The sequence below is a fragment of the Heterodontus francisci genome, chromosome 36 (assembly GCF_036365525.1).
Source record: "Heterodontus francisci isolate sHetFra1 chromosome 36, sHetFra1.hap1, whole genome shotgun sequence".
Taxonomy (NCBI): domain Eukaryota; kingdom Metazoa; phylum Chordata; class Chondrichthyes; order Heterodontiformes; family Heterodontidae; genus Heterodontus; species Heterodontus francisci.
In genome coordinates, this window is record NC_090406.1 from 8,052,461 (window position 1) to 8,076,682 (window position 24,222).

At 44.1% G+C, this 24,222-nt stretch overlaps 1 protein-coding gene across 1 annotated transcript in view; it reads right to left on the reverse strand.

The window, feature by feature from the left end:
- Positions 1–1,624: 1,624 nt before the first annotated feature.
- The window catches only part of LOC137351560 (N-acetyllactosaminide beta-1,3-N-acetylglucosaminyltransferase 3-like), a 74,203-nt gene continuing 51,605 nt past the window's right edge, over positions 1,625–24,222 (reverse strand). The window contains 4 exon segments of the mRNA XM_068016086.1: positions 1,625–4,424; positions 4,427–5,571; positions 15,038–15,075; positions 16,996–17,304. Coding sequence (XP_067872187.1) covers positions 4,387–4,424; positions 4,427–5,564 — 1,176 coding nt within the window. The 5' untranslated portion in view covers positions 5,565–5,571; positions 15,038–15,075; positions 16,996–17,304 and the 3' untranslated portion in view covers positions 1,625–4,386.

Genomic DNA, 24,222 nt, shown 5'->3' on the forward strand with positions numbered 1-24,222 from the left:
AAGAAGAGTTAATGTTTCAGGTCGATGACCTTTCATCAGAACTGGCAAAGGTTAGAAATGTAATAGGCTTTGAGCAAGTGAAAAGCGGGAAGGGGGAGGGGGGGTGGGGTGGTGAAGAACAACAAAGGGGAAGGTGTGTGATAGGGCAGAGGGCAGGAGAGATTAAATGACAAAGATGTCATGGAACAAAAGGCAAAGGAAGTGGTAATATTTGTAGTAAAAGAAAAGGCATTTGTCTGGAGAGAGTGTTAATGGCAGAATAATTATCAGCTCTGTCCGAAAGCAAAAACATGAAAAAAAAGTTTAAGACCAGCACATGGTTTAAAAAAAAAAATCAAAATGGAGGTCATGGTCTGAAATTTTGAACTCAAATGTCAAGTCCAGAAAACTGTAGCGTGCCTAATCGGAAGATGAGATGCTGTTCCTCGAGCTTGCGTTGAGATTCACTAGAACACTGCAGCAGGCCGAGGACAGAAATGTGGGTGTGAGAGCAGGGTGGTGAGTTAAAATGGCAAGCAACCGGAAACTCAGGGTCATGCCTGCGAACTGAGTGGGGGTGTTCCACAAAGCAGTCACCCAATCTGCATTTGGTCTCCCCAGTTTAGAGGTGACTGCATTGTGGGCAGGGAATACAGTATACTTAATCAGGGTTCGGCAGTTTGTCCATACACTTAAATAAAAGCAAAATACTGCGGATGCTGGAAATCTGAAATGAAAAGAAGAAATGCTGGAATCACTCAGCAGGTCTGGCAGCATCTGTGGAAAGAGAAGCAGAGTTAACGTTTCGGGTCAGTGACCCTTCATCGGAACTCTGCTTCTCTTTCCACAGATGCTGCCAGACCTGCTGAGTGATTCCAGCATTTCTTGTTTTTATGTCCATACACTTACACCAGTATCCAAGGTAAAAATTTCAAGGTTCCTAGTTTCCATCCAGCCCACCAATCCTTTGTGACTGACAGCGGATTGCCCGTGGCACGGCTTTCGTTGAGAGCTCTCCGATTAAAGAGCATCTGACGGGTGGTGGACGCCTGTCTGTAATTGCGCAGTGCCTGTGACTGACAGCAGACTGCCCAGGCAGGGTGAGTGTTGATTGGCAGTTCGTGGCATAGGCACGCTGGGATTGGCCACCCCTGCTGTTTACGCGTGGTTCAGGAAGTGAACAGGAATGGCTGCGGGGGGTGGGGGGGCTGCGAGAGGAGAGGAGAAGGAGAGAGAGGCTGAGCGGAGAAGAGGAAGTGGACCAGCACACAATCTTATGATCCTGTATTTTTTTTTTTTCGGGAAGTCTGCGGTGTGCCTTTAGGGCACATTTCCTCTCTATCCATCTCTCCCCCCTAGCTCTCCCTCTGCTCCCCATGCCAGTGCTTGATTTAAATGGCTGTCTGACTCTTGGAGTGCTCCCTCACTGCTGTGCCATGCTGCTGACTCTTACGACCGACCGCTCTAGTCAAAGCCCCCAATCAAAATTTACGATTCTGATCGTGGTGGGAGAAACGCACTGATAATTCAATCCCGTCCCTCCACAGATCGCCTAACATATCATTTTAAACTTTCCAAATTAAAGAAAGACCCAGCTAAATTGTACCATCTATTAACCCCCCCGATTGAGGCTAACCAAACCAGGTATCTTTAAATCAACAAGTTAACTGTTTAATTAGAAAAACTACTAAGATATAAACAACATTTAAAATAGAAAAAATTAGAGTCCTTGCAGATTTATGCTCCTGCCGGTTGTGGAACAGTCCAAGGCTATTTGAAATCCTCACAGCCATCCGATGGGGAAAAAATATGTTTTTCAACAGCTGAACATCAACATCTAATTCAGAAGTCAAAATAGTTTCTCCTTCTCCAGCGATGAATTTCAACAATGAACAACTTGCAACACTTTTTAATGAATCAATTTGGCTTTAGATTTTTTGTCACAGTCTACCTTCTTTCCCTTCAATTTAAATTATCAGAGATCTCTGTTTTGACTTGACTTTTTAGAATTTTGAGAGAGAATAATGAATAAACAGACTAAATTCTCTTCCTTCAGTTTAAATGGTCTGAAAGACCTCCTTTCAGGTGCTAACACATAGCTGTCTGTCTGCTTCCTCAGAACAGTCTGTCTCAACTGAAAAAACAGTTCAAAAGATAATTACAACATTGTATATCCGGTCCTTGGTCCCTGAATGGCTGATGCCGGGTAACCAGGATAGATTCTTTAAAGCTAGTTGGTTCCCTGTCCATATGCTTGTACCCAACGGCAACCAAAATGCACTTTCTCCTGAGGCTTGCTGGTTCTTAAAGCAGTACGACTCCTTTTCCAGCCCTAAAGGGGCAGCGAGAGAGGGGGGGCAGCGAGAGAGGGGGGGGCAGCGAGAGAGGGGGGGGCAGCGAGAGAGGGGGGGGCAGCGAGATAGACACAGAGAGGGGAGGGGGGAGCCAGATAGACACAGAGAGGGGAGGGGGGAGCCAGATAGACACAGAGAGGTGGGGGGAGCCAGATAGACACAGAGAAGTGGGGGGGAGCCAGATAGACACAGAGAAGTGGGGGGAGCCAGATAGACACAGAGAGAGGGGGAGCGAGATAGACACAGAGAGGGGAGCGAAACACAGGGAGAGAGAGGTAGACAGAGGGGAAAGAGATAGACGCAGAGGAAAGAGAGAGAGATAGACAGAGGGACCGAATGGGAGAGAGAGGGGGCGAGAAATGGATTCAGAGCTGGGAGAGGGATGGACACAGAGAGGAAGAGGAGATCAAGATCGCTCCTGACAAATGGACATCTATCTGAATTCTCCACATTGCTACATAAAATGTTGCAGCCTTTTTATTTCAAATTCCTTCACCGATGAATGTAATTGACAGTCTCTCACTTTAAAAAAAAAATTCAGACACAAGGGGAGATAGCAATATGTAGCAGATTGGAGGCAAGTAATACAAACTATATTAACAGGAGAAAGAAAGGCTTGCATTTCTATAGCACCTTTCACATCTTTTAGGATGTCTCAAAGTGCTTTACAGCCAATGAAGTAATTTTGAAATGTAGTCACTGTTGTAATATAGGAAACACAGTGATGTAGGATTGCTTTCACATCCCAGTTTATAGTTACATTAGTAGTGCAGGATATCTGTCCACCCAGTCTGACAGCAATTACCTAGAGACTGTGTTCATAACAAAATTATACTTTAGTTTAGATTTAGAGATACAGCACTAAAACAGGCCCTTCGGCCCACCGAGTCTGTGCCGACCATCAACCACCCATTTATACTAATCCTACACTAATCCCATATTCCTACCACATCCCCACCTGTCCCTATATTTCCCTACCACCTACCTGTACTAGGGGCAATTTATAATGGCCAATTAATCTATCAACCTGCAAGTCTTTGGCATGTGGGAGGAAACTGGAGCACCCGGAGGAAATAAATGAGGAAAAGGTTTCTTTGATTTTTCTTCCAAGAACCTTTGTCTCTCAAATCCATGAACAACGCAAGAAGGTTGTTTAAACAGAGCGAGACGAATAATACATCAGCTTCAGAGTCTCTCTCACACAAAGACAGCGCAATCCTCATCTAAACTTAAAAGGGGGAGTTGAGCCCACACCTTTGAACCAAAGAAATAGTTCAGGAGGAATGCAATTCAGTTTGGGCTTCCTTTTGGTTGAAACCCATGGCATCAAATTAGAAGTAAGGATAGAAAATGCCATTAAGTCCTCACCACACCAACACCCCCCTCCCCAGTTCATCCATCCACTTGTTCCACCTGAAAGCATCTAAGCAACTCATGATGACTTGGAGTCCCTGCCTCCAGTCTCTTACACAGACGTTGCTTCTCGGTAAAATAATGAGCAGCACCAGTTCTGAATTCTTGGTGTCCTCCAAAGTGGAAGCAATTTTAACCACTGCATACTTTGGGTGGGGTGGGGGGGAAGAGTGGGGGGTGGCAAGGGGGCGGGAGAGAAAAGGCAAAATAAATAGAAATATTGTCCAGACATAAAGTTTGATCACACTCCCCAGTGACTCACTGTGGCTGTGTATTCAGTGCTGAGTAAGCTGCTTTATCAGAGCAGCAGCTCAGGTTCTACAATTGATCTGGGGTTGCCCTGGACTGGGCGGCTCCTGATCATTCTGGAAGTGTTTTTGTAAGGGCATTGGACGAGGTGAGTATTGGACAGACTTGTGCTGCCAACATTCACCAACTGGAGATGGAGTTGTGGTGGAAAGAGAACAAAAAAAGTGAATATATAATTTGTAAACAAGATATCCCCTTCAAGGCCACTCAAAACGTACTATAGTAACCTTTGAATTCTATTTAGAACTATGTTTTTTTAATATAAATATACATTTATGAAGACCGTGTCCCATTCAGAGTGTTGCTAATGTCTCCTGCAGCAATTAACCAATTACTTGTGCCCTATGTCTGTTCCCAGGCTGCCCTCTGTGGTGACCGGGCACATCGCAGGCTGCTGTTGTGCACAGCGTCCCACATCAGCAGCAGCTCGAAAGGTCGAAAGCGGTGCACAAGCAGGAGCTCGCGGTAAAAGCACGGGTTGAACGAGTCGTTTTCGGGAGACGGGACCTGCACTCCGGCCGTCTTGAAACCCATATGTGATCGGGGAGCCAACCCGGCTTTCTGCAGGCACATCCCGAAGTACACATCATCGATGGGATACAGCTCAAGTTCTCGGGCGACGCCGTAGATGGCGCTGGCCGTGTACCTGGACATGAGGATGCCCCCTCCGCCAACGTAGGACGGATAGGATCGGGAGGTGGTCACCACCTCCGGGATATAGTATTTGCTCCACTTCTCGCGGATGGGGCCCACCCCATAAATGAGATGTCCCACGTACAGGTGCTGTCCTCCTTTCTGACCCGCCTCCACGCTTAACAAATAATCAACCATGTTGTCACTATTGGCAAATACATCATCATCTCCATTGAAGATGAACTGGGCTTTAGGACAATAGTCATTCATCCACTGCAACAGCTTGTACTGTTTAAGGGTTAGGTTGAAGAAGGTATCTAGGAAATCCCACTGCAAAATGTCCTGATGTTGCTGGTTTTCCATCGCCAGCACCCGATTCAGCTTCCTCCACTCCTTTTGGTCGGGAGACACGGCAGTGATGAAGACCCTCCTGATGTGGACCCCTCGGAATTCTCGCTCTTTCCCCCAGGTCCTCCTCACCATTTCTCGTCGGTCGTGATTGAAGGGGTTGGATTTGATCACCAGAAGCAAGAAGACGTTTTGGGATCTTTCTCGACCCCCGCACTTCCCCGGGACATTCTGAATGATGTTGAAGTCCCTGCATTGCTTGTACATCAAGAAGTTTTTGATATGCTGTGGCTGCTCTGTGAACGTCGGCAGGTCCAAGACAGTCATGTTTGCTTTGCACGCAGGCGCCGGACCTGGCTTTCCTTTGCTGATGGCGATGATGTTGTGTAAGTTGACAGGTAGGGTGGTTTCCATGGGAATGCCATTACTCAGTTGCGATGGGCTGTCATTCCTGAAAATGAACACCAATCCCAGAATTCCTATGACTAACAGCACAACCTTCTCAAGGAACCCACGCTGCCTTCTCATTCTTCACCTGTCAACAGAGGGAAAACAGGGGGGGGAAAAATGGTCAATTAAAGACAAAAAAGCCAGAACTTGCATTTATATAGTGCCTTTCACAACTTCAGAAAATCCCAAAGTACTTAAAAAAAAAGACAAATTTTGTTTTTGGACTAATGATCTGGAGACACGAGTTCAAATCCCATCTCAGCAGCTGGGGAATTTAAATCCAATTAATTAAATAAACTATCAGTAATGGTGACCATGAAACTACAGGATTGTTAAAAATCCATCTGGTTCACTAATTTCCTTTAGGAAGAAAATCCTTACGTGGTCTGTTCTATATCTGACTCCACACCCACTGAAATGGCCGAGCAAGCCACTCAGTTAAGGACATTTGAGGATGGGCAATAAATACTGGCATTGCCAGTGATGCCCACATCCAGTGATTGAATACAAAAAAAAGTAAACATTGACGGACTATCCCAAGTCTAAATCAGAATCAGTAAATGCATGTACAAGATATTTCAGCCTCGACAAGTAGGATGTGCCAATGGTCAATTTTTGAATCAAACAGGCTGAGATTTCTGAGTCACACTGGAAATACACAACAGGTCAGCCAGTGAACAGCTGTTTGTCTGCACTCTCTGACAGAGAGTTCTTCCTAAAACCAGAACATGCTTTCTTTTCTGTTTACAGAAGATTTTGTGGCCTGTTGTACATTTCTAGCATCGGCCCAGATTTTGCAGTCAGCAGTGTTGGAACAGCACTCACTGTTAATCATGCTTACGGGTGCCCACAGACTATGTGGGCTTTGGAGCAGCAATTTATGTTATCCTTCCCAGCGTGGCGTCTTTTACAGGGGATCTGGGGTGTGTATGAACATGCTTCCACACCTATCAGACTGAAGAACCATTGCTAACACACACGAAAAGGTAAGTGCACTTGCAGCACTGCTTGTAGACAAGGAGCAGGGCTGCTTCCTTCCAGGCCCCCCACAAAGCAAACCTGCTTCCCTACCCACTATCTGATCCTCTCCATATTCAAAGACGCCTATTATCAGAGAGCCTCTTCCCCCGCAATTGGGGATCAGACGCCCCCCCACACCGCCCACCCCCGCCCGACTGCCCCCAACACCCTGGCTCCCCCATTCTCCCAAGATCTGGAACTCCCCCTGCCCAGTCCCACTAACACAGCTGCAAGCTCCCTACCCACTCCTGGGGCTGCTACCTTCTCCAGAGCATTCCTCAACCATCAGGGAGCCAAACCTGTCATTCAGGCTGACTCCAGGCAGGGAACCTGCTAGAAAAAAAATGCATGCTGATGTAAAGTCCTCCCCACCGCCACTGATGAAATGCATCTCAATCAGTTTCAGGGCCAGAGTCTAAACCAGGAAGCACAATTTAGAATATTCAATTCAATATAAAATCATGCACAGAAAGCAAAATAAAGAAAGGAAAAGAAAGATGGGATTGAGAGAGAGAGAAATAAAAGAGACAGAAAGGAAAACAATGCTTATATTTTGATTGTTAAATTTATTTTAGATCTCCAATAATAATTAAATTCCGAAGGAATGAAACTCCACACTTGTAACCTCCTATAGCCCTACAACCCTCCAAGATCTCTGTGCACCACCCAATTCCGAATCTTTTGCACATCCCATACATCCTTCTCCTTACCATTGCCAGCTGTGTCTTCAGCCATCTCGGCCCTAACCTCTGGAATTATTACTTGCACCACCGCAGCATTTATATAGAATCACAGAATTGTTACAGCACAGAAGGAGGCCATTCTGCCCATCATGTCTGTGCTGGCTCTCTGGAGAAGCAAGTTACCTAGTGCCACTGCCCTGCCTTCTCCCCATAGCCCTACACATTATTCTTTTTCAGCTAACAGTTCAATACCCCCTTGAATGCCTCAATTGAACCTGTCTCCACCACATTCAGGCAGTGCATTCCAGATCCTAACCACTCTCTGCGTGAAAGTGTTGTTGCACATTGCTTCTTTTGCCAATTACCTTAAAATCTGTGCCCTCTTGTTCTCGATTATTCCACCAATGGAAACAGCTTTTCCCCTTTCTACTCTGCCCAGATCCCTCATGATTTTGAATACCTCTATCAAATCACCTCTCAACCTTCTCTTCAAGGAAAACAGTCCTACCTTCTCCAATCTATCTTCATAACTGAAGTTCCTCTTCTGTGGAACCATTTTTGTGAATCTTTTCTGCACCCTCTCTAATACCTTCATAGCTTTCCTAAAGTGTGGCACCCAAAACTGGACACAATACTCCAGTTGAGACTGAACCTGTGTTCTATACAAGTTTAATATAACTTTCTTGGTTTTGTACTTTATGCCCCTGTTAATAAAGCTCAGGATACTGTCTGCTTTATTAACCGCTCGCTCAACCTGTATCGTCACCTTCAATGAATTATGCACACTTATACCCAGCTCCCTCTGCTACTGCACACCCTTTAGAATTGAACCCTTTATTTTATATTGTCTCTCTGTGTTCGTCCTACCAAAATGAATCACTTCACACGTCTCATTTGCAATAAGTTTCATCTGCCACTTATCCGCTTATTCTGCCAACTTCTCTATGTCCTTTTGAAGTTCTACACTATCCTCCTCACAGGTCACAATGTTTCAAAGTTTCGTATCGTCTGCAAATTTTGAAATTGTGCCCTGTACACCAAGGCCTAGGTCACGAATATATATCAGGAAAAGCAAAGGTCACAACACTGACCCCTGAAGAACTTCACGACGAACCTTCCCCCAGTCCAAAAAACATCCATTAACCACTACACTCTGTTTCCTGTCATTCAGCCAATTTCGTATCCATGTTGTTACCATCCCTTTTATTCCATGAGCTATAACTTTGCTCACAGGTCCGTTGTGCAGCATTGTATCAAATACCTTTTGGAAGTCCAGAAGTCCATGTACAACACATCAACAACATTACCCTCATCAAAAAACTGCAGCAAGTTCGTTTAACACAATTTTCCCGAAACAAATCCATGCTGGTTTTCCTTAATTAACTCATTTACCCAAGTGACTATTAATTTTGTCCCGAATTATCATTTCTAGAGGTTTCCCCAGCACGAAGGTTAAACTGACTGGCCTGTAGTTGCTGGGTTTAACGTTACACCCTTTTTTGAACAAGGGTGTAACATTTGCAATTCTCCAGTCCTCTGGCACCACCCCTGAGTCTAAGGAAGACTGGAAAATTATGGCCAGTGCCTCGACAATGTCCACTCTCACTTCCTTCAAAATCCTTGGATGCATCTCAACTGGTCCTGGTGCCTCAGCAACGTTAAGTATAGACAGCCTATCCAATACCTTATCAATTTTAAACCCTTCAGGTGTCACAACTACCTCCTCTTTCACCGTGATCAGCACAGCATCATCTTCCTTGGTAAAGACAGATGCAAAGTATTCATTCACTATCTCAGCCATGCCCCCGCCTCCATGCGTAAATCCCCTTTTTGGCCCCTAATCAGCCCCACTCCTCCTTTTATCATCCTTTCTTTTATTTATTCATTCATGGGATGTGGGCGTCACTGGCCAGGCCAGCATTTATTGCCCATCCCTAATTGCCCTTGAGAAGGTGGTGGTGAGCTGCCTTCTTGATCCGCTGCAGTCCATTTGGGGTAGATACACCCACAGTGCTGTTAGGAAGGGAGTTCCAGGATTTTGACCCAGCGACAGTGAAGGAATGGCGATATAGTTCCAAGTCAGGATGGTGTGTGACTTGGAGGGGAACTTGCAGGTGGTGGTGTTCCCATGCATTTGCTGCCCTTGTCCTTCTAGTTTGTAGAGGTCGTGGGTTTGGAAGGTGCTGTCTAAGGAGCCTTGGTGGATTGCTGCAGTGCTTCTTGTAGATGGTACACACTGCTGCCACTGTGCGTCGGTGGTGGAGGGAGTGAATGTTTGTAGACGGGGTGCCAATCAAGCGGGCTGCTTTGTCCTGGATGGTGTTGAGCTTCTGGAGTGTTGTTGGAGTTGCACCCATCCAGGCAAGTGGAGAGTATTCCATCACACTCCTGACTTGTGGCTTGTAGATGGTGGACAGGCTTTGGGGAGTCAGGTGGTGAGTTATTCGCCTCAGGATTCCTAGCCTCTGACCTGCCCTTGTAGCCATGGTATTTATATGGCTAATCCTGTTCAGTTTCTGGTCAATTGTAGCCCCCAGGATGTCGATAGTGGGGGATTCAGCGATGGTAATACCGTTGGATGTCAAGGGGAGATGGTTAGATTCTCTCTTGTTGGAGATGGTAATTGCCTGGCACTTGTGTGGCATGAATGTTACTTGCCACTTATCAGCCCAAGCCTGAATATTGTCCAGGTCTTGCTGCATTTCTACACGGACTGCTTCAGTATCTGAGGAGTCATGAATGGTGCTGAACATTGTGCAATCATCAGCGAACATCCCCACTTCTGACCTTATGATTGAAGAAAGGTCATTGATGAAGCAACTGAAGATGGTTGGGCCTAGGACACTACCCTGAGGAACTCCTGCAGTGATGTCCTGTGTCAGCATATTTATTTGCTGATAGAAGACTTTTGGATTTTCTTTTATGTTAGCTGCCAGTGTCTTTACATACTCTCTCTTTGCTTCTCCACTTCCACTCTGAACCTTCTATATCCTACCTGGTTCTCGGATGTATTATCCACCTGACATCTGTCATAAGCACACTTTTCCTGCTTCATTTTAATCTCTATCTCTTTCATCAGCCAGGGAGCTCTGGATTTGTTTGCCCTACCTTTCCCCTTCGTGACAGTATACCTTGACTGCACCTGAACTATCTTTTCTTTAAAGGCAGCCCATTGTTCAGTTAGCATTTTTTTTTAAAATTTATTTATTTAGAGATACAGCACTGAAACAGGCCTTTCGGCCCACCGAGTCTGTGCCGACCATCAACCACCCATTTATACAAATCCTACATTAATCCCATATTCCTACCACATCCCCACCTTCCCTCAATTCTCCTACCACCTACCTATACTAGGGGCAATTTATAATGGCCAATTTACCTATCAACCTGCAAGTCTTTGACTGTGGGAGGAAACCGGAGCACCCGGTGAAAACCCACGCGGTCACAGGGAGAACTTGCAAACTCCGCACGGGCAGTATCCAGAATTGAACCTGGGTCGCTGGAGCTGTGAGGCTGCGGTGCTAACCACTGCGCCACTGTGCCGCCCATTTTGTCTGCCAACCTTTGATTCCAATTTATCTGGGTCAGATCCATTCTTACCCCATTGAAGTTGGCTTTCGCCCTGTTAATTATTCTTACTCTGAATTGCTCCTTGTCCTGTTCCATAACTAACCTAATCCTTATGATACAATGATCACTATCCCCTAAATGCTCCCCTATTGACACAGGCAGCAGAGATTTGGATGAAAACAAAAACATCTGAACATAGGAATTAGGGGCAGGAGTAGGCCACTCGGCTCCTTGAAGCTGCTCCGCCGTTCAACAAGATCATAACTGATTTGATTTTAACCTCGACTCCACATTCCCACCTTGCCCTGATAACCTTTCACCCCTTATCAAGAATCTATCTACCTCTGCCTTAAACATATTCCAAGACACTTCTTCCACTGCCTTTTGAGGAAGAGAGTTCCAAAGACTCAGGACCCTCAGAGAAAAAAATTTCTCCTCATCTTTGTCTTAAATGAGCGACCCCTTATTTTTAAGCAGTGACCCCTAGTTCTAGATTCTCCCACAAGCGGAAACATCCTTTCCACATCCACCCTGTCAAGACCCCTCAGGATCTTATATGTTTCAATAAAACCGCCTGTCCAACCTTTCCTCATTAGACAACCCGCCCATTCCAGGTATTAGTCTAGTAAACCTTCTCTGAACTGCCTCCAACGCATTTACATCCTTCCTTAAATAAGGAGACCAGTACTGTACACACTACTCCAGATGTGGTCTCATCAATGCCCTATGTAACTGAAGCAGACCTCCCTACTTCCGTATTCAACTCCCCTTGCAATAAATGTTAACATTCTATTAGCTTTCTTAATTACTTGCTGTACCTGCATACTAATCTTTTGCGATGTATGCACAAGGCCACCAAGATCGCTCGACATCCCAGAGCTCTGCAATCTCTCACCATTTAGATAATATGCTTCTTTTTATTCTTCCTTCCAAAATGGCATTCACATTTTTCCACATTATACTCCATTTGCCAGATCTTTGCCCACTCACTTAATCTATATATATCCCTTTGTAGCCTCCTTATGTCCTCTTCACAACTTAGTTTCCTACCTATCTTTGTGTCATCAGCAAATTTAGCAAGCATAACTTTGGTCCCTTCATTCAACTCATTTATATAAATTGTAAAAAGTTGATGCCCCAGCACTGATCCCTGTGGCACACCACTTGTTACATCTTGCCAACCAGAAAATGATCCATTTATCCCTGCACTCTGTTTCCTGTTAGCTAGCCAATCATCTATCCATGCCAATATGTTACCCCCTGCACCATGAGCTTTTATTTTCCATAATGACCTTTGACGTGGCACCTTATCAAATGACTTCTGGAAATCTAAGTACAGAACATCCACCGGTTCCCCTTTATCCACAGAGCATGTTACTTCTTCAAAGAACTCAAATAAATTGGTTAAATATGATTTCCCTTTCACAAAACCATGTTGACTCTGCCCGATTACCTTCAATTTTCTAAGTGCCCTGCTATAACATCTTTAATAGCAGCTAACATTTTCCCAACGTCAGATGTTAAACGAACTGATCTGTAGTTTTCTGCTTTCTGTCTCCCTCCTTTTTTGAATAAAGGAGTTACATTGGCTATTTTCCAATCTAATGGAACCTTCCCCAAATCTAGGGAATTAGGGAAATTTAAAACCAATGCATCAATTATCTCACCAGTCACTTCTTTTAAGACCCGAGGATGAAGTCCATCAGAACCAGGGATTTGTCAGCCCGCGGCTCCAACAATTTGCTCAGGTACCACTTCCCTGGTGATTGTAATTTTCCTGAGTTCCTCCCTCCCTTCCATTTCCCTGATTTACAGCTATTTCTGGAACGTTGCTTGTATTCTCTGTAGTGAAGACCTATGCAAAATACCTGTTCAATTCATCGGCCATCTCCTTATTTTCACTTATTAATTCCCCAGACTCACTTTCTATCGGACCAACACTTACTTTGTTAACTCTTTTCTTTTTAAAATATCTATAGAAACTCATTATCTGTTTATGTTTCTTGCTAGCTTGCTCTCGTACTCTAATTTTTTCCCCTCTTTATCAATCTTTTAGTCATTCTTTGTTTTTTTTTCATTCTGTCTAATCTTCTGACCTGCCTCCCATCTTTGCGCAATTATATACTTTTTCTTTAAGTTTGATACTATCTTTAACTTTGTAGTTAACTAGGGATAGTGGGTCCTCCCCTTGGAACTTTTCTTTCTCATTGGAATGTATCTGTTCAACATATTCTGAAATATCCCCTTAAATTGTCTCCCACTGCATCATTATCAACCTATCTCTTCGCCTAATTTGCCAGTTCATTTTAGCTAGCTCTGTTTTCATGCCCTCATTTAAGTTTAAAATACTCATCTTAGACCCATTTTTCTCTCACTCAAACAGAAATTAAAATTCACGCATGTTATGATCACTGCTACCTAGGGGCACGTTCACTATGAGGTCATCAATTAATCCTATCTCATTGCACAATACCAGGTCTAATATAGCCTGCTGTCTGGTAGGCTCCAGAACGTGCTGTTCTAAGAAACTATTCGAAAACATTCTATGAACTCCTTATTTAGTTTGTGTAGGTTGGAAGAGTGGAGACCAGACAAGAGACATTGGAATAGTCAAGTCTAAAAGAGGTAACAAAGGCAAGGGTGAGGTTTTCAGCAGCAGATGAGCAGCGATGTTACAGAGGTGGAAGTGGGCCGTCTTGATGATGGAGCAGATGTGTGGTCAGAAGTTCACCTCAGGGTCAAGCACAACACCAATCCCTTTCCCTAAACCTCTCCGCCTCTCTTATCTCTGTCCTTGAAGGCACTCATAAGAACATAAGAAATAGGAGCAGGAGTAGACCATTCAGCCCCTCAAGCCTGCCCTGTCATTCAATAAGATCATGGCTGATCTGTCCCAAGCCTCAACTCCTCTTTTGGGCCTGCTCCGCATACCCTTCGACTCCCCGAGATTTCAAAAATCTATCTACCTCCCCTTTAAATACATTTAGTGACCTTGCCTCCACAACTCTCTGACATAGAGAATTCCAGAGATTCACCACCTTCTGAGAGAAGAAATTCCTTCGCATCTCAGTTTTAAATGTGTGCCCCCTTATTCTGTAGCTATGTCCCCTAGTTCGAGATACCCCCACCAGTGGAAACATATTCTCAACACCTTAGGACATTTCACTACATTGAAGGTGCTACATAAATAAAAGTTGTTTCTGTCTGAGACAGTGTCAAGTTTACATATCAAAAAGTTTCAGATTCAAAACTTGGATTTTTTTTTTTATCTATTGTGATTTCGTTTTATTTTACACTCCTTTCAGTTTCATCAGACCATCCGTTAGAATATTGCATCAGTGGTGCCCTTAAAAAAGAAAAAGACAGTTGTGCTGCTGGTTTCTGGCAGGTTAACACTGGGCAACCCTATTGATCCACTTTGCCAAAGTGTTTAATCTATTTGTCCAAATTCCTCAACACTCAGTGATGGTTGTCCAGGAGTTTGACAACAGCTGCCAATAAGAAACACTAGCTTAATCTAATAGTTCCTAGCCTTGAATGTGGAACTCGCCAGCCCAATAAGTAATTGGGTGCGAATAGTACATAATCCAGGGTGACATTTTCGTACAGTACTGAGGGAATGCTGGACTGTCAGTTGCTGCACTTTTGGATGAGATATTAAACCAAAGCCCCACCTGCCTCCTCAGTTGGATGTAAAAGATCCCATGTTGCTATTTTTCAGGAGAGTCCTGGGTCAATATTTATCTCTCAACCAACATCACAAAGATTATCTGGCCAATATCTCATTGCTTTGTGTGGGACCTTGCTGTGCTCTAACTGGCTGCTGCATTTCCTACATTACAACAGAGAACTACCCTTCAAAAAGTATTTAATTGCTGCAAAGCGCTTCAGGACATCCAGAGGTCATGGAAGGCGCTAAAGAAATGCAAGACTTTCTTCAGAAGAGGAAGAATTGCGTTGTTATGGAGATAGGGGACAAAGTTCACTCTGCTTTAGCTCCATTTAACAATTGGAATGTATACAAATTTTCCTGACTTTGAACTGGGTCCAGCTTTGGATCTGTCAATACGTATCTGAAGCCGATTACCAGAACTTCATGCACTCTCTATTTATCCAGTGGTTTCCTTGTTCAACAGTCACATCAAACTATTCACTGTTAGCTTGTTCCTCTGGCTCCACAGATTATCCCAGATGTATTGCACACAGAAGCATTTGCTGCTCATTATCTATTATATTTATTTATTTATTCATTCCTGAAATATGTTCAAGAGAACTTACTTGATCAGGGTTTTTCCAGCCCAACGAGGAATGAGTCACTGCTGGACCAGGAAATAAAATGGGGTAACTGGGGTAAGTATTTCTTGGAATCGTGATCATAATATCATCAGTTTTAGAATAGTTATGGAAAAGGACAAGGTACAATCAGGTGGAAAAATATTTAACTGTAGGAGGGCTAACTTCAGTGAGTTGCAAAAGGATTTGGAATCAAAAATCAGTAGGTAAAACAGTAATTGAACAATGGGAAGTCTTCAAAGAGGAGATGATTTGAGCACTGAATGGACACATTCCCAATTGGGGTAAAGGAAGGGTATCCAAATCTAGAGTACCCTGAAGGACTAAAGATATAGAAATTAAAATGAGACAGAGAAAAAAGGTAGCTTATGACCAACATAGCCTCTCATTATATTTTTGCAGTCGGTGGCTGATTTGTTTAAGTGAGCGGGCACTTTAAATTTTTTTTTTTGCATGGTCATGCCCACACGTTAACTTAAAAGGGACCAACTAATGCATGACCTGTGTGGGAACTTTTAGGTTGCTGCAAGGTCACGCAGCTTACAGGGAATGTAGGAATAAGCGGGGTAAAGAAAGAATAGAATAGATTAGCAGCTAACATTAAAGGGAAAACAAAGTATTTTATAAACACAAATATTAAAAGACTAGTTAAAGGAGGGTTGGGGTCAATTAGGGACCAAAAAGGAGATCTTGTGATGACAGAGGGCATGGCTGAAGTACTAAATGAATACTTTGCATCTGACTTTACTATAGAACAGGAAGCTGCCAATGCAGCAGTAACGGAGGTGGCAGGTGAGCAGGATAAAAATATATAAAGGGGAGCTATTTAAAACGCCAGCAGCGCTCAAAGTAGAAAAGTCACCTGCTTCGGATGGGATGCATCCTGGATTACCGAGGAAACTAAAAGCGGGAGGCTCTGGCCATGATTTTCCCATCCTCCTTAGATTTCGGGGTGGTGACAGAGGATTGAAGGATTGCCAATGTTACACCCCTGTTCAAAAAACTCAAAGGAATAAACTGGACAACTGCAACCCAACATCAGTGTTAGGTAACATTTATAGACAATTTATTGTCATTTGGAAAAGCATGGATCAGTAAATAAGTGCATTACTGGTGCAAATGGAGGAAACTTGCGTGAGCTGGTCTTTTGCTGGGGTTAGGGTTATATATATATATATATAGATAGATAGATAGATAGAGATATAGAGCACACCAGTCATTTCCAGTATGCGTAGTTAGGAGCTAACACACCCACACACAGAGGAACCACACTTGGAAGATTTGTTCTATCAAATGAAAAGAGTAAATCTGCACATTGTTCTACATGGGTATTACAAGTCTCTCTCTCTCCCTCCCTCCAACCAACCAACCATTCCTCACCTGACAGGTGTTCCCCGAATCCAGTTAAACAGGCTAGAAGCCATTTATAATAACCTTGGATAATCCCAAGGTGAAATCTGTTGGTCATTACAAACCAGGAATAACGTACAGTCTCCATGAAATTCTACCCACCAGACACAAAAAACAAGTCTGGAGAACAATAACCATTTAACTGCCCAATATAGGAGGGAACAGATCACAGACATTAATCAAACAAAAAGAGTCATCTACCTTAAAGATTAAGCTATAAAATGAATCAAAAGAAAGTTGTGTAATCTTGAGAGAGAGGGGTGGAAAGAGGCAGAGAGCAAGGAGAGGATAGAAGAGACAAGAAAGATAGGTGAGTGGTGGAGGGAGGGATGAAGAAAGGAGCGAGGTAAAGAGAGAAAAGGGGATTGACAGAGAAGCGTGACGAGAGTAAGAAAGAGGAAACGAGGTAGGGCGAAGACTTATGGAGAGAGAAATGGAGGGAGAGTGTGGAGGAGAGACCTTTACAATTCCCTCAAAATTATGCAAATTTGAAAAAATTCAGAATGGGTGACAAGACACTGAAAGAATCTTACCTTTGAAGAATTGTAGCACTATTTCAGATTCACTGATTGTGAGCGTGGGATCGTAGAACTCTCAAAGTGCCACACTCCCCAGGGAGATCAAAAAATCAATTGCAATTGAACATTCCCAGATCAAGTAATTCAGCACCACACCCAGAAGTAACTTCAACCACTGCTCATTGCGACAGGCTCGCTTAAAGCAGTCTTCTCCAAGTAGACAAAATCACCAGGAAATAAAAATCGTCGTCAATTTGGCTCTTATTTGTTTCCGTTGTGTCAGGAATTCAAGTCACGTGGAAAGTATTCTTTCAATATTTCAATCTAACACAGAGATATAGAAGTTTTTAAGATAATTAATGGTGCAGAAAAATTAAATGCAGAAAATTACTTGTTAGCTAAATTGAAGCCCATGGGATTAAAGGGAAAGAGGCAGCATAGGTACAAAATTGGCTAAGGCTCAGAAACCAGGGGGTAATAGTGAACAGTCATTTTTCAGACTGGAAGGAAGTAGAAAGTGCTGTTCCCCTAGAACTAGTATCAGGATCACTGCTCACTTTGATGTATATTAATGACCTCTACTTGGGTATACAGGACATAATTTCAGTTTGCAGAAGATGCAGAACTCAAATGTTGTAAACAATGAGGAGGATAATAACAGACATCAGAAGAATGTTGACTTGTCAAATGTACAGCCAAATGCAGGTTAAAATTAACATGGTGAATGATACATTTTGGTGGAAGGTAAGGCAATATGAGCTACTGTAAATGGTACAATTTTTAAGGGGGTGCAGAAATGTGTCTCTGGAGCAACCCAGTACCAACTTTATCAATATTTTTTAACACTATCTCAACTTAGTTTGAAGCTTCTTTCAGTTTCATCAGACCAGCTGTTAGAATAGTGGTGTCCTTTGGAAAGGATAGTTGAGCTGCTGCTGTCACTCTGTTTGACACTAAGGCAACTTGGTATCACTCCTATTGGACCAATTAGATTAAATACTTTAGCAAATCACCAAAGCTCCTCAACACTCAAGGATGTTTCATCTGAAGGTTTGATTAACCGGTTCCAATAATAGGCTTGGAAATATTAGCTTAAACTACTGATTCCAAGACCTCACTATGACAACAAGTAGTTGGGCAAATAACATAGATGTATTTAAGGGGAAGTTAGATAAACACATGAGGGAGAAAGGAATAGAAGGATATGCTAAGGGGGGGAGATGAAGACGGGTGGGAGGAGGCTCATTTGGACCATATACACCAACATAAACCAGCTGAGCCAAATGTGCTCCAAATACTTTGTAATTCCAACTAAACAGATTCAGCTGCTGCTGTACTAATATCTCTTGCAATAACAGATTTGAATATAAGTGTAGTGTAACATGTTTTTAGATTGATGACTTCCCTGGTCCTTCATCATGTACAACCCAGCTGCAGTGTCATAGAGTCGTACAGCACAGAAACAGGCCCTTCAGCCCACTGCGTCCATGCCGACCATAATGCCTATCTATACTAATCCCACCTGCCTGCATTAATTCCACATCCCTCTATGCCTTGCTCATTCAAGTACCTGTCCAGATGCCTCTTAAATGTTGCTACTGTTCCTGCCTCCACCACTTCCTCAGGCAGCTCATTCCAGATACCCACTATTCTTTGTGTGAAAAATTTACCCCTTTGATTCCCTTTAAACCTCCTCCCTCTCACCTGAAATCTATGCCCTCTAGCTTTAGTCACCTCTAGCTTTCGTCACCCCTACCATGGGAAACAGACTCTGGCTATCTACCCTATCTATGCCTCTCATAATTTTATATACTTCTATCATGTCCCCTCTCAGCCTCCTTCGCTCCAGGGAAAACAGACCCAGCCTATCCAATCTCTCTTTATAACTCAAGCCCTCCAAACCAGGCAACATCCTTGTGAATCTTTTCTGCACACTCTGTAGCTTAATCACATCTTTCCTGTAGTGCGGCGACCAGAACTGCACACAGGACTCCAAATGATGCCTAACTAACTTTATGTACAACTGTAACATGACATCTCAACTCTTGTACTCAGTGCCTCGGCCGATGAAGGCAAGCATGCCATATGCCTTGTTCACCACCCTGTCTACCGTATTGCCACTTTCAGGGAACTATGTACTTGCACCCCAAGGTCTCTCTGCTCAACAACACTCCCAAGGGCCCTGCCATTCACTGTATATGTCCTGCCCTGGTTTAACTTCCCAAAATGCATCACTTTGCACATGTCTGCATTAATATCCTCTCTAAGTACTGCTGTGATGTCCTCCCTAATCAATAGTGCAACTCCCCCTCCTCTCTGTCACGCCGGAAGCATCGGGACCCCGGAACTTTGAGCTGCCAGTCCTGCCCATCCCTCAACACGATTCCGTAATAGCTATAATATCACAATCCCATGTACTGATCCATGCTCTGAGTTCATCTGCCTTACCTGTAAGGCTTCTTGCATTAAAGTGAATGCAGTTTAGCCTACCAGACCTTCCACACTCCCTGTCCTGCCCCTGCCGGCCCGCCATCCTGGACTTACTTGCTTTAACCTCTACATTTGCCTCAACCATCTCATTGGAGAGACTACTACTTTGGGTCCCACCCCACTGCAAGGCTAGTTTAAACCCTCCCGAGTAGTACTAGCAAACCTCCCTGCAAGGATATTGGTCCCCTTCCTGTTCAGATGCAACCCATCCCTCTTGTACAGGTCACCTCTGCACCAGAAGAGATCCCAATGATCCAAGTAGCTGAAGCTCTCCCGCCTACACCAGTTCTTCAGCCACGCATTCATTTGCCTTATCCTCCTATTCCTACCCTCACTAGCACGTGGCACAGGGAGTAATCCTGAGATTACAACCATAGAGGTCCTGCTTTTTAACCTTCTGCCTAACTCCCTATATTCACTTTGCAGGAGCTCATCTCTCCCCCTGCCTATGTCGTTAGTACCAATATGGACCACGACCTCTGGCTGCTCACCCTTCCCTTTCAGAATGTCTTTAGCTGTTTCACACGCTGTACTTTACATTAAGAATATTTACCAAGCGATTTTGAGATTGTTCTTAAAAGAAGGAACACAGACAGATTGACAGCTTGTTCCAGCAGCACTTCAGCACCAGCGGCCTGTGCTAGAAACCCCAGGGAACATGTTTTGATTCCCCTTGAGTCTTGTCAATCCATTTCCATTTTCCCTTCAACTTTTGAAAAAAGACTTGCATTTCTATAGCGTCTTTCAAAATCTTAAGATGCCCCAAAGCGCTTCACAGCCAATTAAATACTTTTTGAAGAGTTTTTTTTCATTCATTCATGGGACGTGAGCATCACTGGCTCGGACAGCATTTATTGCCCATCCCTAATTGCCCTTGATGTTGGTGAGCTGCTTTCTTTAACCACTGCAATTCGTGTGGGGTAGATAAAAGGCCTGCTCGGTCTGCAAATGAAACCTGACAAGAGAGAATTTAACCATCTCCCCTTGACATTCAATGGCATTACGATCGCTAAATCCCCCACTATCAACATCCTGGGGTTTCCCATTGACCAGAAACTGAACTGGAGTAGCCATATAAATACCGTGGCTACAAGAACAGGTCAGAGGCTAGGAATCCTACGGTGACCCGAGCCCGACCTGGCCCGAGTCCTTTCATTTTGTTTCCTGCGCCCTGACCCAATCCGACCTGACCACTGGTTGGTTGTGCTCTACCTTGAATGGAATCGCTCCCTGCAGACTAGTGCGCCATGTTTCCCGCCTTGACGTCCTGGCTGTCACTGTGTCTGACCCGACCCGAGCCAAAATGCCAGACCCGGAAGGGCAACCCGACCCGACCCGACCCCGATACATGTCGTCGGGTCCCGTCGGGTTCAGGTCGGGGAGCCATACTCTAGGGTAGGTATATCAAGAGTGCTGTTTGGAAGGGAGTTCCAGGATTTTGACCCAGTGACAGTGAAGGAACGGCGATATAGTTCCAAGTCAGGATGGTGTGTGGCTTGGAGGGGAACTTGCAGGTGGTGATGTTCCCATACATCTACTGCCCTTGTCCTTCTAGGTGGTAAAGGTCGTGGGTTTGGAAGGTGTTGTCGAAGGAGCCTTGGTGCATCGCTGCAGTGAATCTTGTCGATGGTACACACTGCTGCCACTGTGTGTCGGTGGTGGAGGGAGCAAATGTTTAAGGTGGTGAATGGGGTGCTGATCAAGCAGGCTGCTTTGTCCTGGATAGTGTCGAGCTTCTTGATTGAGCTGCACTCATCCAGGCAAGTGGAGAGTATTCCATCACATTCCTGACTTGTGCCTTGTAGATGGTGGACAGGCTTTGTGGAGTCAGGAGGTGAGTTACTCACTGTAGGATTCCTAGCCTCTGACCTCTCTTGAGAGCCTCTGACCTCTCTTGTTTGAGATAGTCATTGCCTGGTACTTTTGCAACACGAATGTTACTTGCCACTTATCAGCCCAAGCCTGGATATTGTCCAGGTCTTGTTGTATTTCTACAAGGACTGCTTCAGTAGCTGAGGAGTCACGAATTGTGCTGAACACTGCAATTATCAGTGAACCTCCCCACTTCTGACCTAATGATTGAAGGAAGGTCATTGATGAAGCAGCTGAAGACGGTTGGGCCTAGGATACTCTGTGTAGACTCTACTGTAATGTAGGAAATGTGCCAACCAATTTGCACACAGTAAGGTCCTACAAATAGCAATGACCAGATAATCTGTTTTACTGATGTTGATTGAGGGATAATTAACTCCCCAGTTCTTCTTCCAAATAGAACCATAGGATCTTTTACACCCACTTGAGAGGGCAGACAGGGGCCTCGGTTTAACATCTCATCTAGAAAGACGGCACCTCCAACAGTGCAGCACTCCCTCAGTACTGTACTGGAGTGTCAGCCTAGATTTTGTTCTCAGTTGTCTGGCGTGGGTCTTGAGCCCACAATCTTCCAACCCAGAGGCAAGACTGCTCCCCACTGTGCATGGCTGAGTGAACTGTAATTGCTTTGATGTAAAGTCATTCCCCTATTCTCTGTACTCCTTCATCTTCTCTCTATCTCTACTGCCTCTAAAACTCTCTCTCCCACTCTCACTCCCTGGAAGAATTACTGACATGTTTAGACAAAAATGATTCAGTTTGTGTAATAACTGGAAATTTTCCTGGTTTGGAACAAGGTCCACATTTGCATCTGCTCCGAGATAACTATCTGAACATTATTAATGCCTAATGCACTTTATTTCTTGAGCTGTTTCCTTATTGAATATTCACGTTAATCTCTAATCCATTCAGTAAAAGCTCAGTCCTCTGGCTCCACAGACCTATTACACATTTGCATCTAACATTCTCAATTCCCTTAAAAAAAAAACCCTAAATAAAAGATTTTGGTTAAAGCAGTGAGTGACCAGAGCACATTGCACAGGAAGGTCAAAGATTTAGTCTGGACTAAATTAATTGAACTCAGCTGAGAAACATCAAAAAATTGCACAAGGTCCCGAGACCATTACAGGTGAAAAAAGCCATTTGGCCCATCTTAGCTCAACATTCTATAACAGCCCAAATCTCTCCTTATTGCAACATCCAGCTGGTTCTTAGATGATTCCAAGATTTTCACCTCCCCTTCTCGATTAGGGAGTCCATTCTGTGTATTGTAGTCTTACATTCCTTTGGAGAAGAGCAGTGAAGTTCTCTGCACTTTCGGAGTTGCCATCTTTCAGATGAAGCGTTCACCCGAGGCCCTGTCTGCCCTCTCAGGTGGCCAGAAAAGCTCCTGTGGCCACTATTCACAGAACAGCAGAGGGCTTGCCCCAGTGTCCCAGCCAATGTTGCCAAAACAAGTTATCTGGTCATTATCACATTGCTGTTTGTGGGATCTTGCTCTGCACAAATTGGCTGAAATCTTTCCTACAACGGTGACTACACCTCAATGGTAATTCATTGGGTGTAAAGGACTTCAGGATGTCCTGAGATTGTGAAAGGCGCTATATAAATGCAAGTCTTTCTTTCTCTCTTTGGGGTACCAATGTATCGTTCTGGAAGATGCCGATGGGCTGCAAAGTTCATTAATTAGAGGGAGAGGGAACCTAGTAAATGTTTCACCTCCCTCCATTTCTGCCCCAAAGCCTCAGCTGTGGTCAACACAAGTAACGAACTCCCAGACAGAGAAGTAGATGCAAAGGCCTTGCAGTCATTTATCAGCCAATTGGAATCTGCAATGGGGAGGGGGGAATGTGGAGCTTTGTGTTGGCCAGGGGCTGCAAGAAGTACAGAGTCTGTTACAAACTGTTGGATTGTTTGTGAACTGAAGTAACCTGAGCTCAGACACTGGCCTGTGCTGGTAAAAACCAGTTTGAACTAATTAATTTATGTGACAAGACCATGGAGAGATCACAGGAATAGAGCTTTATTTGGACACAGTGTGATACCGGGGTCTTTGGACCTGGGCCAATAAGGAGAAGATACGAACGAGGTGAGCAGGCCTAAACCAACTGGAAAGAAACAGCGCAGTTTTGAAGAGATAAGAAAGAGAATAAGTATGGAAAATCTCGGGCATAGAGCCAGCGAGAAACTCCGGAGACCAACCATCGCGGAAGTGGAAGACCCTGCGTGAGCAACGCGGCGACGACGTCAAAGAGAGAGAGAATGGAACGCCTGGCCAGCGTCAGCTCTCCCCTTTTTCAGGTATTATCCTTTGTTTTCTGTGACTAGGTCAGGGAAAGGTCAGAGGAACCTAGTGGGTGTGCTTATCAATTCTGACTAGCTTTGTTATTAACTGTATAACCCAGTTTGAGTTGCATGCTTTTGTCTAACCAAGTGTATAAGCCTTATTCTTACATTGTACAACAACGTGAATAAAGTAAATTGATAGTTAAAGAAAGGACTGAGTTTCCTCCTCTTTGTATTAAGCCATTAACTGTAGCCGGTGGATTAGGTGGAGGGTGGCTCTCCTGTGTGAGAATAAGAAATACTGAAATGTTGTTTCTACAGCTTGTGGAAAATTACCAAGAAGTCATTTTTACACAACATAATGAAATCACTGAAAAAGAGAACTGATAAGGGTATGTAAGTAAAGACCTTGAGACAGTACAGCAGTTAAAAATTGTGCTTAGGCAGAGAAAAGAGAAACAGCAAGAGTTAGAACAAAGGATGTAGTGAATAAGAAACTGCCCCACTAAGATAAAGGCGGACAGCTGCAAGTTAAAACACACAATGGAGAGCCAAATAAGGTAAAACAACAACAAGAGTTAGGGGCTAGAAAGT